General features: G+C 39.3%; 1 protein-coding gene across 1 annotated transcript in view; it reads right to left on the minus strand.

The window, feature by feature from the left end:
- The window catches only part of LOC119574464 (transcription factor Dp-1-like), a 58,619-nt gene that overhangs the window by 21,090 nt on the left and 18,080 nt on the right, over positions 1-19,449 (minus strand). Inside the window, exon 2 of the mRNA XM_037921697.1 lies at positions 2,916-3,046. Coding sequence (XP_037777625.1) covers positions 2,916-3,046 — 131 coding nt within the window. The remainder of the gene's footprint in view (positions 1-2,915; positions 3,047-19,449) is intronic.

Raw genomic sequence — 19,449 nt, forward strand, 5'->3', positions numbered from 1 at the left:
GCTTTGGGCTGAGTAATGAACTACGGGTCTGGAGAGTGTCCGTTTCAAAACATTTCCCCACGGAGATAGAGACAGAGAGATAGAGGAAGGACACCGGTACAAAGGAGAACATAAAAGACATAAATAGACGCGAACAAAGTGCAATAGGAAGAGATGACAGCTCGCCATATCGGGTCGTCAAGGTGTGTGGAGAGAGAGAGAGAGAGAGAGAGAGAGAGAGAGAGAGAGAGAGAGAGAGAGAGAGAGAGAGAGAGAGAGAGAGAGAGAGAGAGAGAGAAAGAGAGAGAGAGAGAAGAGAGAGAGAGAGAGAAAGAGGAGAGAGGAGAGAGAGAAAGAGGAGAGAGAGAGAAGAAGAGAGAAGAGAGAGAAGAAAGAGAAAGAGAGAAAGAGAGAGAGAGACACAAGGGAGAGAGGAGAGAGAGAGAGAGAGAGAGAGAGAGAGAGAGAGAGAGAGAGAGAGAGGAGGAGGAGGGGGGGGGGGGGGGGGGGTTGCACAGCCGTTCACAATGGCCTTTCCTTTATTATAACCTTGCTCTTCTCCCCTCGTACCTCTTATTCGTCTTTCTCCTCCGACGTCTGGCATCAAAACAAATCATGCTGCCGATGTCTATTTTCACTTCCTTTCTTTCTCCCTTATTCATTCCTGGGGAAGGATTCTGAGGGAAAGCGCCGAAACAGGATGCGGAAGCAGCAGAGAAGGAAAAAGGGGGAAAAAATTATCAATATATTTTCCCTAGTCACTCATTTAGACCCAATTTAGACCCACCTGAAACACACACACACACACACACACGAACGTGCCTGAGAAAAACTGGGAATCCTATCAAGTTCTATCAATCATCCATACAAAAAAAGGCTGGTTCCACCCCTCTTGTGTCAACAAAAAATCAAATATCTATTATTCCTAGTCCCACTCATTCGATACCAAAAACCGTGCCTTCCATATTCGCAACACCACACCCTCTTTCCCCGTGTCTCTGCTACCACCTCTCCAGCAGTGGACGACGACGACGAAAGCGCCCATCCCCTGTGAATGAGCGCCGGGTCAAGGCAACCTGCGAACCACTTCGATGCGTCGCCGGAAAGAGAGGATCAATCTTTATTGCCGCGAGACCACGACCATCAACGGCGGTAACGATTCTCCGCCTGTTTGTAACGTTATGACTTTTTGAGGGGGGGGGGGGGGCAAAGCGGTTGGAATTCTTTCGATGTTAGGGATCAACATGAAAGAGGTGACGTTCAAAGATTTTCTAACATAAGAGTGTATGATACGAGAACCCTGGTTGGCAGAGAGACGCGCGAACAAACACACACACACACACACAAGAGAAATGTCAACAATGCCATACCTCCCGAGCAATAGTTTCCAGAGATAGGGTTCACATACAAACGCAACGTAAATAACTCCTATCATCAACAACACCTGGCCAACAACAGCTCATGACCCATAAGCATACGTACCCTACTTGCATACACACCTCAGACCTACCGCCATTCATGCTTGTTCCTTGAGACACCGTTGTCCTTTCTCAAGCTCCTATGAAGTGTCAAGCCAGCCACGAAGAATGGCGAGTAGAGCCACGTCTCGCTTTTTAGAACCATCTCGCTCGCCTCAAAAGAAGAGCAAGAACCCCCGGAAGATAATGCAGACACAAGGATGACGCAATACCCAAGAGACGCATGATGTATGGCGGAGATTTCAAGAGCGGCGTCTGGTGCGGGAGGTGCACGGCTCGGGGCTCCGTGGCGTCGAAGGTCTGTGCATCGTAGGCCAAGCACTCGAAAGACGCAGCAAAATATTTCATGTGAACGTTGCGTGGCCGGGACGTCGACACGATGTCGTGATCTCCAGATCGAGGCGACACGAGAGCGAATTTTCCCAGGCCTTCTCCCGTTTGATATCATCCCGAATCAAAGACTCAAGAAAGGAGTGGATATATTCAATGAAGGGAAGCGTGGCGGAAAAACAGGGATAGAATGCTCGAGGGCAGTCTCCAAAAAAGAAAGTGGAATGTAATCGACAACGTCTTAAGACGAGTATCAGGGCCTCTCCCCTTCCTCGCCCTACCACCACCACCAACCCCATTCACCTGGTAACAACCACCACCGTTACCATCACCAGCACCTGCACCGCCTCCACCACCACCACCACCGCCAGCAAATAACCTTTCGCGTGTTGTCCAGGGTCAAAGTCAAGGCCAGAGCCGCCGCCGCTGCACCACACAACCTCCGCCACAACCTCAGCCACCGCCGTCGTCACTGCTGTCATCGTCACCAGGCCTGCCCCTGGGAAGACTCCCGTCCCTCTTCCTCTCTCTCTCATTTCATTACCGAAGGTGCGTTGTGCATGCATGACCGGCATACAATTATGGAGTATGCAACGGGGCAGGGGGTGGAGGATTCGAAATGCGATAGTAGGTAATAAAACGATAAGCGTGCGTAGACTAGGAGAAAATGACAAACATACAAAGGAGTCGCGAACAAACACTGCGAGATCAAATGATACCGATAGATTTTAGAAGCGAGCAAAAGCAGGTTGAGCTAAGGGTGTGGGAGAAAGAAAGAAGCGGCGTGGACTAGCTGCAAACCTCAACGAAAAAGGGTGGCGCAGGAAGGACAAACAACTTCCTTGTATGAATACCCGCAAGCGAGACTTAAAAATAAATCAAGAGTAAAGAAATAACAAACAGGAAAACAGAAAAACTCGAAACAATAGCAATAACAAATATAACAAACCCGGAATTAAAAGGCAGAGAGAGAGAGAGAGAGAGAGAGAGAGAGAGAGAGAGAGAGAGAGAGAGAGAGAGAGAGAGAGAGAGAGAGAGAGAGAGAGAGAGAGAGAGAGAGAGTGTGTGTATTATAAAGAATATAATGATAATAAAAAAAGGATAAAGATATTCTATTTGCTACCTTACCTGGTCACCTGAAGTTTTGATGAAGGTGGCCTTGACGGTGCCAGCTGAGCCACCTGCGCCCACGCCCGCCAGCTGAATCGGCAGCTGACCACCTTTGCCGCCCATCACCTTGATCATCTGCGGCTGTCCACCTGAGTGGGGAAAATGGTGTCAGATCAGATGGTTGAGCGACACTTATCTAATTTCTCCATTTAGTATCATGTAATTCATATTCTAATTAAGTCTATTAATAGAACTACAGGTTGAAGTGAAGAGCACGCCTTAGCTTCTGAAACAACACGTCTTCTCGAAGCACTGTTTCACCGTGGGCGTGACTGGGGAAGGACAGAGAGGAGAGAGGAGATAAGGGGGGGGGAGAGAGGAGAGAAGGGGAGAGAGAGAGGAGAGAAGGGGGGAGAGAGAGGAGAGAAGGGGGGGGGAGGGAGGGAGGGAGAGAGGGAGAGAGGGAGAGAGAGAGAGAGAGAGAGAGAGAGAGAGAGAGAGAGAGAGAGAGAGAGAGAGAGAGAGAGAGAGAGAGAGAGAGAGAGAGAGGGAGGGGGGAGGGGGTAATAAAAAGAATCAAAGTCGATCAACACAAACCAAGTTCACTAAAATGAGCAGGAAGGAAAGCCCAGAGGAACCTCCCCCCCCCCCCCCCACCACCACGCTCTACCCTTTGGCACAACCCCCAGCCCCTTTAGTCCACGTTGCAGCCATAATGCAGGGCAATATATATTCCAGCACACACGATTATTAGATCACGCGCGTTGACACTTCATACGAATATTTCATGTGTGCCGGCCGGAGGAGCGGGGGGCTCCTCCGGCCCGCCACCTGCAACGCCTCATTCTTAGAGCGCGATATTTACGCACCAGTTTAATTCCATTTAGGAGTCCTCCCTCTTGCCCTTGCCCTGCCCCTCCCTCCCTCCCTTCTCTCCCTCGTGCCGAACCCCGCGTTTCAAAAATTTACTCACTTTTCCTGAAAATTACAAATACACAAGAAAAATAAAAGAAAAGGCGAACCATATTTTCTTCCCCTTTCTTTAATGTTCTGGCTTGAAGTATGTTCAATTTACAAAAATACCGAATAAAGATTCTCGGATGTACATTTCCCCTTCCCCATTCTGAAAGCTAGATCTCGTACTGAACGCCACACGCACGTGCACACAGACGTACAGTATGTAATGACAGTATTAAAAAAAAAGTAATGACAATGACTTGCAGGCACGACGCGCTTCTCAGTAAGGCCCCGAAAAAAACGCGTCGGTAATTAAGTTACTCGTCTAAGTGCCCAGTAACTTCTATCCTATTTCCATATATATTATTTTTTTTTATCTCTGTTTCTTCGGGTCGCGCGAGACGTGTGTTCTAAAAAGCTGTCGCAGCTCAACGCACGCGACAGAATGGGGAGAAAAGCTGGGAAAACGGAGGAGAGGACGGCCTTTGAGGGATGGAGGGGAAAGGAGGGTGAGAGAAGGAGTGATGAAGGAGGGGAAAGGAGGGTGAGAGAAGGGGTGATGAAGGAGGGGAAAGGAGGGTGAGAGAAGGGGTGATGAAGGAGGGGAAAGGAGAGGGTGAGAGAAGGGTGATGAAGGAGGGGAAAGGAGGGTGAGAGAAGGGGTGATGAAGGAGGGAAAGGAGGGGAGAAGGGGTGATGAAGGAGGGAAAGGAGGGGGAAGGGGTGATGAAGGAGGGAAGGAGGGGAGAAGGGGTGATGAAGGAGGGGAAAGGAGGGTGAGAGAAGGGGTGATGAAGGAGGGGAAAGGAAGGCGAGACGGATGGAGGTGGAGAAGAAAGGGGGTGATGATAGGGATGAAGAGTGCGAGGGAAGGAGGAGGAGGAAGGGTGGGAGGGATGAAGGAGGAGAAGGAGGCAGGAAGGGAGAGAAGAAGGGGTAGGAGGGAGGGGAGAGAGAGAAGAAGGTAACGGGAGGGTAGGAGGGAAAAGGAGGAAAGGGACATGGAGAAGGGAGGGTGAGAGGGATGCAGGAGGGAGAGGAGAAAAGACAAGTAGAAATAGGATAAGGGGGAGAGGGGGAGACTTGGCGGGGAGGAATACGCAGAAATGTATCCACTGGATTAAAGGGAAATCTACTCCAACCGGAAAAAAAGGGGGAATGCAGGGGACCGGCTTTCCTATATATTTTTTTTCTCCTCCAAATCTTTAGTTGTGTGAAGTGGGGAACAACATGGAATAAGAATGGGTATTTCGGAAGTGCTATTTATATAGGAATATGCATTACATATATATATATATATATATATATATATATATATATATATATATATATATATAATACATATATAATACACGTGTGTGTATGCGTGTTGTGTGATTTCAGTTTTTGTGTATGCGTATGTTGTGTGTGTTCACGTGTGTGTATGTGTCCAAGTGTGTGTATGTGTGTCCACGTGTGTGTGTGTGTGTCCACGTGTGTGTGTGTGTGTCCACGTGTGTGTATGTGTGTCCACGTGTGTGTATGTGTGTCCACGTGTGTGTATGTGTGTCCACGGTGTGTGTGGTGTGTGTGTGTGTTGTGTGTGTGTGTGTGTGTGTGTGTGTGTGTGTGTTGCGTGTGTGTAGGTGTGTGTGTGTGTGTTCTGTGTGTGTAGGTGTGTGTGTGTGTGTGTCTGTGTGGTGTAGGTGTGTGTGTGTTGTGTGTGGTGTGTGTGTGTGTGTGTGTGTGGTGTGTGTAGGTGTGTGTGTTGTTGTTGTGGTGTATGTTGTAGTGTATGTGTAGTGGTGTGTGTGTGTGTGTGTGTGTGTGTGTGGTGTGTAGTGTGTGTGCGTGCGCGAGTTTGTACATGTGTGCGTGCGTGTGTACGTGTATGTTTACGTGTATGTAAGTGTGTATGTGTGTGTACGTGTGATACCCGTGTTCGTTGTGCGTACGTGTAGTACGGGGTGTGTGTGTGTGTGTGTGTGTGTGTGTGTGTGTGTGTGTGTGTGTGTGTGTGTGAGCGCGCGCGCGAGGGATAACCTTTAATGTTGAATTTATTAAGCATAAAGCGTGGCTTTTGCGTTAATTAAATTTAGTATTCATATACCGCAACCATTTATATTCATATCATCTAGTGACGATAATGACTTTGCATTAAAGTATGCGAAACTCAAACCGAAATGCAGTAAGCTAAACATGTATCCACACGTTCCCCCTAGTAAATTAAGACAAATAAATGGAATTTCAATGGCTCTAAATCATTCACCATACAATAATACACAAGCGCTTTAATTTGGGTATACAAAACAAACATGGTCTACAGAAATCCTTATTAGCCTGCACGAAAAACACACCAAGTATTCGTTAACACAAGCATAAAAATAGACGGGGTGGTAGGAAGAGGGAGAAACATTACATATACACTGAAAATAAAATTTTCACTGTCTCGACCAGAAAACAAAATAATAAATAAATAAGATAACTCTATAATGAGCGAGTGATGGAATAATCTGGTCAGCTCGCACGCCCGGCTTGGTTGCCCTTCCACATTCCCCTGTCTTCGCTGTGCAACTATGTGTGTGTGGGGGGGGGGGTGCTCCCACTAAGGCTATAATGCATCCTGGGAGTGGATGCAAGCGGTTGCGGGTGGCACTCCACACTGCTGAAGGCCAAGGTCTGGGCGTGGGTGGGTGTCATTTTATGCTCCCTGTGAAGTGCACTTCAAGTGCGTGCCAGGCAGAGGGTGCTTGGGCATTGAGCAGCGCCCTAGATATCTCCCTCCCCCCCTCATTAACACCGTATCTCGATAATTTACAACGTGGATCAGACAGTCATCAGCTCTCCCACCTCTTGCTTGGTCTTGCTTACCGCTTTATCATATCATCAGTTCACATTATCACATCTAAACTTTCTTTTTTTCTCTATTTATAAGCCCAAGGTTCATTCACACCGTCACTCCAACAGTATGATAGATAACATAATCAACCTTACATATCTCATCACGCTTTCCCGTAACAAACCAAACCAGTTGGGTGCCATAGTAGTAGAAAAGGCATATGAAAAGACAATGGCTGGTAACTATGCCTCAAGACCAACGGAAACCTACCATACCCCCAACGGCAACCCACGGTACCCGCACCCCCCAGCCAAGCCAACAGGACTAGCCGTTTCGAGCATGTTACATCTACACACGTTCCTAGTACATCGAATTTAAAAGGGAAAAGTGCGTTGGTGAGCGCCGCGAGGCTGCGTACTAGTATCTAAGGGGGAGGGGGAGGTCGTGGGAGGCCGTTGAGCTACATGGGGTTGGTGAGGAATTGGGGGAGTGGAAGGAGGAAGGAGTAAGGGGAGGGGGTGGCACTACCGCCATCAGTTACAATGAGAAAAAGAGCAGAGGGATAGGCTGAGTGCAGTCTGTGGCAGGAGCATCATCATCATGATTAGTGGGTTTCCATGGTAACACTGAAGGGAGAGGAAATGCACGTTATATCATCTCCCCAAAGAAGAACCGACTTCCACAACGAAAAGCGGTCGCGTTTTAATAAGGTAGCGTCGGCGGTGGTGATGAATCATTACATCACCGGATCCAAACAGGGTCAACAAGTGAACACGTGCCCCACTGCAGCATCCGTGTGCCCTCAAGGTTAGGCTTTCAATAGACCAATGGAGTAAACGGACGAAACCGTGTAATACAAAGATTGATTCGAATGGGACAAATATGGAAACAAACAAGGCCGAGGAATGGTGAAAGAAGGGCAGAAGTGTGTAGAGGGAAAAGTGGAAAAATGAGCGAGGGGGAGGAGAGAGGGAAAAGAGAGGGAGGAAGGGAGAGATGTAGAGGAGGTAAAGCATTGTTGCATGGGTGATGAAAGGAGAGGGAGAAAAGAGGAATGAAAGAGGAAAGAGCGGTGCGCGTAAGCGAGTTACTGATAATCAGGCAAGTAGATAGAAAGCCTCCATTCAAGTGGAAGAGTAACAAGTGGCTGAAGCAGCAAGCATAAGAACAAGAGCCATGCAGTGTGGGCCTCGGGTGGTAATTACGATGATGTGGAGAATATCATGCGCATGACTCACTCCCTGGCGAGGCGATGACACTCTTACTCCCCCGATCTTCACTATCACCCGCAGGCCAACTTATTCAACTCAGCTATTTACACTCATTCATCATTTCGGTGTTCGTGCTCATCCCTCTTCCCCTTTTTACCTTTTATTTTCTCTGCCACTTTTTCCCCGATTCTTTGTGTCTCCATCTCCGTCTGATATAGGTTTGCGAAATGCACAAGAATGCACAAAAAAGACGAGTAAAGAAAACAAATCGAGAGCGAAAAGAGAAGGAGGGAGAGAGAGAAACGGAGAGGGAGAAGAGAAAGCATGAGAAAAAAGCTAGTACAATGGGGAAACGAAAGGAAAAGAAAAGCGAAGCGAGTGAAAAAAAAGGGTAAATGAGAAGAGAAGAGAAAAGGTGATTTTAACATTCTTCTGCATCCACTTTCCTACACTCCCCCCCCCCCAAAAAAAAAAAAAAAAAAAAAAAAAAAAAAAAAAGTCGACATCCTCTCCCCACCTCGCAGCCCCGTTTTCACCCCTCAACACCCCCAAGAAATGGCTAGTCGCCACTTCATTTCCTGTTCTGGAGATTACAAATTTCCCGTCACCAGCACACCTGAGTGCACTAATCTAGAGCTCTGATAACATGCTTAAGAAGACCTTTCATGTACCTGAATAGTTGAGTTAATATGGCTTCTTAACAACATTATTTCTAGACTAGTGCATTAGTGCATACTGCATTTCCCTCCCACGCGTAGCCTGAGGTAAACATTACTTTTTAGGTCTAAAACAAATTTGTTTCTCTGACTGAAATTAAGAAGCTATTTTCACATCTATATGATATGTCGGCCTTTTCATTCTGTAATATGTTTGTTCCTATATATAACCTATATGCAATTCATTAACTAAAACAGACACGAAACTAAATATCACTGCAAATTAAATAATCTAACCCAATCACTTATATCCATCATCACTTTCAGAACACAAAACCAACCAAAAAAGCATTCAATAAAACAAGATTAAGCAAGAATTTAATCAATGAACCTGAACTCAATATAACCAACTTCATAACCAAAAACTTTTCCCAAAGTTGGCCAGGAAGGTGCATCACGTGGCAAATTAATCCATAACTCATGCTGCTATGTGTGCAAGATATGAAAGGCCTTTGACCTTAGATACCCATTCAAACTAGGCTAGAACCTGCTTTAGCACTAGCACTCATATGGATGGAGGTCTCTCAGGCAAATGTGTACGGTTTTATATTGAAATTACTTGATTTATTCAATTACTGCAACAATTTCTCCAAAACAAGTACTTTTGACATCCCAAACTATACCTAATGAGCCCAAGTCATTATATATAAAATATTCACCTATACCAAAATAGTCTTTAGACGGCTAGCCAATTAAAAGATAAAAAAAAAACACTCACTGAATAGCATATGGCTGCAGTGTTCTACTGCATGTACTTCCTCCACTGCATAAACTACCTGACCAATTAGGAATACCAAATCTATGTAACAAACCTTGTAATTACAAGTATTTTAGGTTCTATAACATTGTTAACCCAATGCTAAGGGGCATACATGCCATGCCCTGTGTTTATTTTATTAAATGTTTTTACACAGATGGCTACAGTTGCACTAAGTTACCAATGAGCCACTTGTGAGGACTGCCTGTCTCACCCATTTACACTTTTCCTTGATTTACAAATATATTTCACGTTATCTTATTTTTTTGTTACTAATGTTTATAACATCATAATTATTATATCTATAATAAAAATATCATCATCAATATTCAATTTTTCCCACCAATTCAAGGAAAGGTGAAATCAGGTAAGGTTAGAAGCTCTACTAATTGACTCTCTTGTGGCTAGCCACTTGCAGAGCCATCTATGTGCAGATATATTTCACAACAAAACAAAAATGAGCACAGCATTTTCCTGGCGGCAATAGGTTAATGACTGCTGTGATTCTGAATAATAGCTTAACATTATCAGGTGAAATTTGGAAATGATATTCATATCCACTGAAACTGTTAATCAAATACAAATATAATCATACAGTATGTCACACATTATAAAAAGGGTCAAAGATACACTTCTAGTGATCAATAAATTGTAATTGATAAATAATAAACATTTCTTCTGTTATCTTAAAAATTATATAAAAATACATTTAAAACAATGTCAAAACACTTTGAGCAGTGATTCTTAACCTCATTACTAATATGCCTCCTTTACAATTTGTCCTTCCCTCCACACGCTAACTGCCCTGCCAGATTTTAAAGATTTTTTTTTTTTTTTAAATTCATCTTTTTATTGAGTATGAATTAGTCACATTATTTCTGAACTTCTCATTATTTGACCATGCTCTTGTTAAACAAACAAATTGAATTAGAGAAATTCCTGCCTTTTCGGAAGGGCTTGCATCCCCCTTGGAAATTACTGATGCACCCCAGGTCTTGAACCACTAATTTAGAGTACAGACAATGTAGAAGCAAGTTTAAAAATCTAATAAGCAAAATCAATCAAAATATCTATTGCTTGACCTAAATAATTAAAACTGACTTATTTAATCATATGATCAGAATATAACTTCAACTGACGACTTATATGCAAACAACAAGCACCCAATCTTGATTAATAATCTGTTACTTCCCTAGAACAAAATTTAAGACGATTAAACCAAAAAGTCTCCATATTCATTCTAAGCATATATTATATATATCTTCCATTACCATAGTACGCTGTTCTATGCTATTACTGATGAGTCTTTATTTTAAATCTCTTTTGAATGGACAAATATTGATAATTTATATGGAAGTGCTATGATATGGAAAACCATTTTTTTTTTTTGTAATTTCATCACATTTCTCAAGTCCATAAAGTGTAAAAAATTATGAATTCTGTTCATGAACTTCAGAAATAGGACTATATAATGATATACACTGCAAAATTAAGAGGGAGATTGTCTTTCTCTGACACAAGCAATATTATTTGTTTTGTTTATCAACTACAGCTTGAAGGACTGGTGGAAATGGGGGAAACAATGTGAGCCAAAATACCTGCATTACCAGCCACTAGTCAATTTTTGATACTGCAGTTAATGGGTTAATCCCTCCAGTCTTATTCTTACCTCAAAGACATCCAATGTTTCCATTCTTGGGTTAATTGGACACAGTTCAAACCAGATGGATTCTCAGTTACAAATGTTAAAAATTCAACATTTCTTAATGGGAAAAAAAAAAGTAAGAATTGGAGTGTCCATCTTCCAGATGGAAAGAAGGCCAAAATAAGGAATTTGGGGGAATTCCTTATTCCATGTTAACTTTTAATGTTACAGCAATGATCAGCATTATCTTTTAAATGTGTATTAACTATTGTGCAATAACAAAGGGCATGGTTTGGAACATCAAAAATGAATACTGCCATGTAAAATAATTCTTTGTCCAGTAGAAATATTCAAAATTACATTAAAATGAACAATTTATGTTAAATTTCATAGTAATCCGACTCCAGTATAATAACCTTTTCCTTAAACATGACTCAATCTATTTTATTATTATTATTATTATTATTATATTTTTAAAGCTTGGAGATGATTCTTCAAAGCCAATGTGAAGCTCCTTTGCAAGGGCAAGGATGTACTTTAACATAAAAAAATAAATAAAATTTAATAAAGAAACCAAATCTAACTTCATCAGAAAGCCAAAAGCCAATTCCTTTTTAGTGTGTGTGTGTGTGTGGGGGGCTTAGAATAGATTCTTCATAGCTAAAAATTATGAAAAGTGCATACATCCCAGAATTGTAAAGCATGAAATATAAATGCATATAAAAATGTTTTCTTCCATACTATTAAACTACAGACTGGGTGTATTTCTAATTGACAGCTATTACTCACAATTTTTTTCTTTAAATTCCTCAGAGCATCTAATAGGATTTCACAAAATACTTATCTGATCCATGCCAGTCATGTTATTTTGAGGCTATTCAGTTATTTCATGCCCGTCATAAAATCCCCAACCTTTTCCTCTAAAAAGATCTAATCTGACTGTGACTTGTGACAATTCACAACTAGTTTCCGAGATTAAATTTCAAATACAACTATAAGCAAACTACAAAAATAAGTTTATCAAAACAAAAAACAGGGGATTTGAGCAAAAGGATGAAACAAAGTACCATGACAATAATAAAAAAAACTATAACATTTCAAATTACACTAGACCATTTCAATTGTACTTTCTGATGAGTCTACTACGAATTTTGAAAATCTGTTTCTTTTCCTTTATCACTATGGCAGAGCTAAGATTACCAAAACAAAATGCTCTCCTAACAGACAAACTTTATTGTTCCTCATCTTATATAGTTACAAAATTGCCTACAGTCAATAAAAAGAACTATTGCATCAATAACCCCAAGAAAATACTCCTTTATAGCACAAGATTACTGGCAAGATGAGCATGAATTATCCCTTTTACTACGGCAAAGAAGAAATCAGATGATGAAAAGGATGAAGTTAAAACAGTATTATATTCTTTTTTATAAAAAGGGGATCACAAAAAAAGGGAAAAAAATCATGCTTTCTCCCAAGAAACAGATGCTACTCTCTGAATTCACATCTGTTACTGATTCCACCTCTTTCATGTATATAAATAGTTTATCAGTATTTCACAAGAGGGTGAAGGCACAGGGGTATGGGGAGGAGGGAGGTGGGACAGCAAAACAAAAGTAATGATTATACTCTACATTTTACATTATATATATATATATATATATATATATATATATATAATATATATATATATATATATATATATATATATATATTTATATATATATATTTATATATTTATATATATAATAAATATATATATATAAATATAATATAAATATATATATAAAATATAAAAATATATACAAATATATTATATAAATATAAATATATATAAATATATATATATAAATTATATATTTATATATATATTTATATATATATATAATATATATATAATATATTGATATATATATATATAATATATATATAATATTATTTATATATTAAATAGATATATATATATATTATATATATTTATATATAATATATATACATTATATATAATATATATATATATATAATAATATATATAATATATATCAATATAGTATATTCTTACTATATATTCATTATATATATTAATTTTATAAATGTAGATATAATCTTACTTTTTTATTGCTTCCACTCCCTCATCCATATCCTGTCTTACCTATTGTGAAATACTGATAATTACTATTTATATACTATGATAAAGATTGTTGGTATTATCAGTAATCATGTAATTAGAGTAGCAATTTTTATCTTAGTGAGAACATATTTTTTTACCTTTTTTTGTATCTTATTATAAAAAGAATATAATACTGATTTTAACTTCTATACTTTTCAATACATCTGATTTCTATTATTGCTATGTAAAGTTTTTTTGGATTAATTTCATGCTACATCTTGCTATAATCTTTGCTATAATGAGTATTTTCTTGGTTATTGATGAATATTCTTTTTATTGACTTTAGTATGAAATTTATTGTAACTATATAAGATAGTACAATAAGTTTGTCTTTTTAGGAGACAATTTGATTTTATGGTAATACTATAGCTCTAGACTGCATGTGATAATAGTGAAATTAATTAGATTTTAGAATTCGTAAGATAAAATCATTGAGTAATAGTACAATTGAAATAGTCTAGTAGTAATTTAGAAATTTTATATGATTATTTCTTTTATCATTGTCATGGTACTTTGTTATTACATGAAAACCTATTTGCACTCAAATCCCCTGTTCTTTTGTTTCTGATAAACTTATTTGTAGTTTGCTTATATTTATTTGAATTTTATCTCGATAACTAGTTGTAATTGCACAATGTCACAGTCAGATTAATCTTTTTAGAGAATAGGTCTCATTTTATAGACGCATATATAATAATACCTACAAAATAACATGATTGGTCATGTTCAGAAAGGTATTATTGTGAATCCATTATGCCTAGGAATTTAAAGAAAAAATTGTGGTAATTAGTGTCAATTAGAATATTACACTGCAGTTTGTATGTTTAATAGTTATGTGAAGTAAACATTTTGTTATTGCAATTTATATTTCATGCTTTAAAATTATGTGTATGCATTTGTCATAATATTTACTAATAAGATCTATTTAAGCCCCACACACATCACACTTAAGGATTTGGCTTTTTGCTTTCTGGAATGATTACGCAATTCTCTGTTTCTTTCATTAAAATTTTATTTTTTTTGTATGTTAAGTACCATCCTGCTTTGAATGCTTCACAATTGACTTAGAAGAAACATCTCCAGTCTTTAATAAATAACTGAATAAACATAACTGATATCAAAATAGATTAGTGCATGTTTAAGATCAAGGTTATTTTCACATTGTATCCCGGATTAGTCTTAATGATTATAAAAAAACACAATAAATTGCTTGTTACATTTTTATTATGTATATATTTATGATATTTCTAGCATGGACAAACAATTATTTTACAATGGCTTAGATATTATATTTAAATATGGTTTTCCATAACATGCCCTTTCATTATTCACAATATTTAGTCACATTTAAAAAGATAATGCTAGATCATTGCGTAAACATTAAAAGGTAACTATGGTAATGGAATTATTATATTTATGGCTTAATTTCATCTGGAGATGGAACTCTCAAATTTTACTTTTTTTTTCCATTAAGAAATGTTAGAATTTTTACATTTGTAACTAAGATCCATCTGGTTTGACTTGTTGTTCCAATTAATCAAGATATGGAACATTGGATTCTTGATGATAAGAATTAAATACTGAGGATTTACCATTACTGCAGTATCAAAAATTGACTGTGCTGTATTCAGTTTTTTGGCTCACATTGTTTCCCCAATTTCACAGTCCGTTCAAGCTGTAGTGTACAACAAATAATATTGCGTGGTAGTCAGAGAAAGACAATTCCCTCTAATTTTGCAGTGTATATCATTATATAGTCCTATTATCTGAAGTTCATGAACAAATTCTAATTTTTTACACTTTATGCTTGAGAAATGTGATGAAAATACAAAAAACAAAACTGGTTTCTTGAACAAATTTAGCATTCCATATAAATTATCAATATTTGTCCATTCAAATAGATTTAAAATAAAGACTCATCAGAAATAGCATAAGATACATAGTCACTATGGTAATGGAAGATTATATAATATATGCTTAGATGATATGGAGACTTTTTGGTTTAATCGTCTTAAATTTTGTTTCTAGGGAAGTAACAGATTATTAATCAAGATTGGTTCTTGTTGTTTGCATATAAGTCGTCAGTGAAGTTATATTCTGATCATAGATTAAATAGTCAGTTTTAACTTATTTAGGTCAAGCAATAGAATATTTTGATTGATTTTGCTTATTAGATTTTTAAACTTGCTTCTACATTGTCTGTACTCTAATTAGTGGTTCAAGACTGGGTGCATCAGTATTTCCAAGGGGATGCAAGCCCTTCCGAAAAGGCAGGATTTCTCTAATTCAATTGCTTTGTTTAACAAAGCATGTCAAATAATGGAAGTTCAGAATAATGTGACTAATTCATACTCAATAAAAGATGAATTACAAAAAAAAAATCTTTAAATCTGCGGGCAGTTAGCGTGTGGAGGGAAGGACAATTGTAAAGGAGCATATTAGTAATGAGGTTAAGAATCACGTGCTCAAATTGTTTTGACATTGTTTTTAAATGTATTTTTTTATATAATTTTTAGAATAACAGAAGAAAATGTTTTATTATTTATCAATTACAATTTATTGATCACTAGAGTGTATCTTTGACCCTTTTTTAATGTGTGACATACTGTAGTGATTATATTTGTAATTGATTAACAGTTTCAGTGGATATGAATATCATTTCCAATTTCACCTGATAATGTTAAGCTATTATTCAGAATCACAGCGTCATTAACCCATTGCCGCCAGGAAATGCTGTGCTCATTTTTGTTTGTGTTGTGAAAATATCTGCACATAGATGGCTCTGCAATGCCTATGCCACAAGAGAGTCAATTAGTAGTCTTCTAAACCTTACCTGATTCACCTTTCCTTGATTGGTGGACAAAATTGATTTGATGATGATATTTTTATATAGATATAATAATTATGATGTTATAAACATTAGTACAAAAAAATAAGATAACTGAAATATATTTGTAAATCAAGGAAGTGTAAATGGGTGAGACAGGCAGTCTCACAAGTGGCTCTTGGTAACTTAGTGCAACTGTAGCCATCTGTGTAAAAACATTTTATAAAATAAACACAGGGCATGGCATGTATGCCCTTAGCATTGGGTTAACAATGTTATAGAACCTAAAATACTTGTAATTACAAGGTTTGTTAATAGATTTGGTATTACCTAATTGGTCAGGTAGTTTATGCAGTGGGAGAAGTACATGCAGTAGAACACTGCAGCCATATGCTATTCAGTGAGTGTTTTTTTTTTATCTTTTTAATTGGCTAGCCGTCTAAAGACTATTTGGTATAGGTGAATATTTTTATATATATGACTTTGGGCTCATTAGTATATGTTTGGGATGTCAAAAGTACTTGTTTTGGAGAATTTGTTGCAGTAATTGAATATATCAAGTAATTTCAATATAAAACCGTACACATTTGCCTGAGAGACCTCCATCCATTGAGTGCTAGTGCTAAGCAGTTCTGCCTAGTTTGAATGGGTATCTAAGGTCAAAGGCCTTTCATATCTTGCACACATAGCAGCATGAGTTATGGATTAATTTGCCAGTGATGCACCTTCCTGGCCAACTTGGGAAAAGTTTGTGGTTATGAAGTTGGTTATGATTGAGTTCAGCTCATTGATTAAATTCTGCTTAATCGTTGTTTATTGAATGCTTTTTGGGTTGGTTTTGTGTTCTGACAAGTGAGTGGTATAGGTGATTGGGTAGATTATTAATTGCAATGATATTTAGTTTCGTGTCTGTTTAGTTAATGAATTGCATATAGTTATGATATAGGTACAACTATTACAGATGAAAAGTCCGACTATCTATAGATGTGACATCTTTTCCTTATTTCAGTCAGAAAACAAATTTGTTTTAGACCCCAAAAGTAATTTTACCTAGCTACGCTGTGGAGGAAATGCCAGTATGCACTAATGCACTAGTCTAGAATAATGTTGTTAAGAAGCTTATTACTCAACTATTCAGGTACATGAAGGTCTTCTTAAGCATGTTATCAGGCTCTAGATTAGTGCACTCAGGTGTGCTGGTGAGGAATTTTAATCTCAGAACAGAATGAATGCACTACCTTTCTGGGGGTGTTGAGGTGAAACGGGCTGCGAGGTGGGGAGAGGATTCGACTTTTTTTTTTTTTTTTTTTTTTTTTTTTTGGGGGGGGGGGAGTGTAGAAGTGGATGCAGAAGATGTTAAAATCTCCTTTTCTCTTCTTTCTCATTTACCTTTTTTTTTTTCACTCGCTTCGCTTTTCTTTCCTTTCGTTCCCCATTGACTAGCTTTTTCTCATGCTTTCTCTTCTCCCTCTCCGTTTCTCTCTTCCTCCTTCTCTTTTCGCTCTCGATTTGTTTTTCTTTACTCGTCTTTTGTGCATTCTTGTGCATTTCGCAACCTATATCAGACGGAGATGGAGACACAAGAATCGGGGAAAAAGTGGCAGAGAAATAAAGGTAAAGGGGAAGAGGATGAGCACGACACCGAATGATGAATGAGTGTAATAGCTGAGTTGAAGTTGGCCTGCGGTGATAGTGAAGATCGGGGAGTAAGAGTGTCATCGCCTCGCCAGGGAGTGAGTCTGCGCATGATTTCTCCACATCATCGAATTACCACCCGAGCCCACCTGCATGGCTCTTGTTCTTATGCTTGCTGCTTCACCACTTGTTACTCTTCCACTTGATGGAGGCTTTCTATCTACTTGCCTGATTATCAGTACTCGCTTACGCGCACGCTTCCTCTTTCATTCCTCTTTTCTCCTCCTTCTCACCTCAACAATGTTTCTCCTCTACTCTCTCCTTCCTCCTCTTTTCCTCTCCTCCCCCCTCTTTTCCACTTCCTCTACAACTTCTCCCTCTTCCATTCCTCGCCTGTTGTTCCAATTTGTCCCATCGAATCCGATATTGCTTACCCTTTTAAAGCTAACCTTGCAGAGGCACACGGATCCTTACAATGAGAAAAGAGCAGAGGGATAGTGAGTGCAGTCTGGCAGGAGATCATATCATGATTAGGGTTTCCATGGTAACACTGAAGGGAGAGGAAATGCACGTTATATCATCTCCCAAAGAAGAACCGACTCCACACGAAAAGCGGTGCGTTTTAATAAGGTACGTCGCGGTGGGAAATCATACATCACCGGATCCAACAGGGTCACAAGTGAACACGTGCCCACTGCAGCTCCGTGTGCCCTCAAGGTTAGCTTCAATAGACCAATGGAGTAAACGGACGAAACCGTGTAATACAAAGATTGATTCGAATGGGACAAATATGGAAACAAACAAGGCCGAGGAATGGTGAAAGAAGGGCAGAAGTGTGTAGAGGGAAAAGTGGAAAAATGAGCGAGGGGGAGGAGAGAGGGAAAAGAGAGGGAGGAAGGGAGAGATGTAGAGGAGGTAAAGCATTGTTGCATGGGTGATGAAAGGAGAGGGAGAAAAGAGGAATGAAAGAGGAAGAGCGGTGCGCGTAAGCGAGTTACTGATAATCAGGCAAGTAGATAGAAAGCCTCCATTCAAGTGGAAGAGTAACAAGTGGCTGAAGCAGCAAGCATAAGAACAAGAGCCATGCAGTGTGGGCCTCGGGTGGTAATTACGATGATGTGGAGAATATCATGCGCATGACTCACTCCCTGGCGAGGCGATGACACTCTTACTCCCCCGATCTTCACTATCACCCGCAGGCCAACTTATTCAACTCAGCTATTTACACTCATTCATCATTTCGGTGTTCGTGCTCATCCCTCTTCCCCTTTTTACCTTTTATTTTCTCTGCCACTTTTTCCCCGATTCTTTGTGTCTCCATCTCCGTCTGATATAGGTTTGCGAAATGCACAAGAATGCACAAAAAAGACGAGTAAAGAAAAACAAATCGAGAGCGAAAAGAGAAGGAGGGAGAGAGAGAAACGGAGAGGGAGAAGAGAAAGCATGAGAAAAAAAGCTAGTACAATGGGGAAACGAAAGGAAAAGAAAAGCGAAGCGAGTGAAAAAAAAAAAGGTAAATGAGAAAAGAAGAGAAAAGGAGATTTTAACATTCTTCTGCATCCACTTTCCTACACCCCCCCCCCCCCAAAAAAAAAAAAAAAAAAAAAAAAAAAAAAAAAAAACTGTCGACATCCTCTCCCCACCTCGCAGCCCCGTTTTCACCCCTCAACACCCCCAAGAAATGGCTAGTCGCCACTTCATTTCCTGTTCTGGAGATTACAAATTTCCCGTCACCAGCACACCTGAGTGCACTAATCTAGAGCTCTGATAACATGCTTAAGAAGACCTTTCATGTACCTGAATAGTTGAGTTAATA

The sequence above is a fragment of the Penaeus monodon genome, chromosome 6 (genome assembly GCF_015228065.2).
Source record: "Penaeus monodon isolate SGIC_2016 chromosome 6, NSTDA_Pmon_1, whole genome shotgun sequence".
In the NCBI taxonomy this organism is placed as follows: domain Eukaryota; kingdom Metazoa; phylum Arthropoda; class Malacostraca; order Decapoda; family Penaeidae; genus Penaeus; species Penaeus monodon.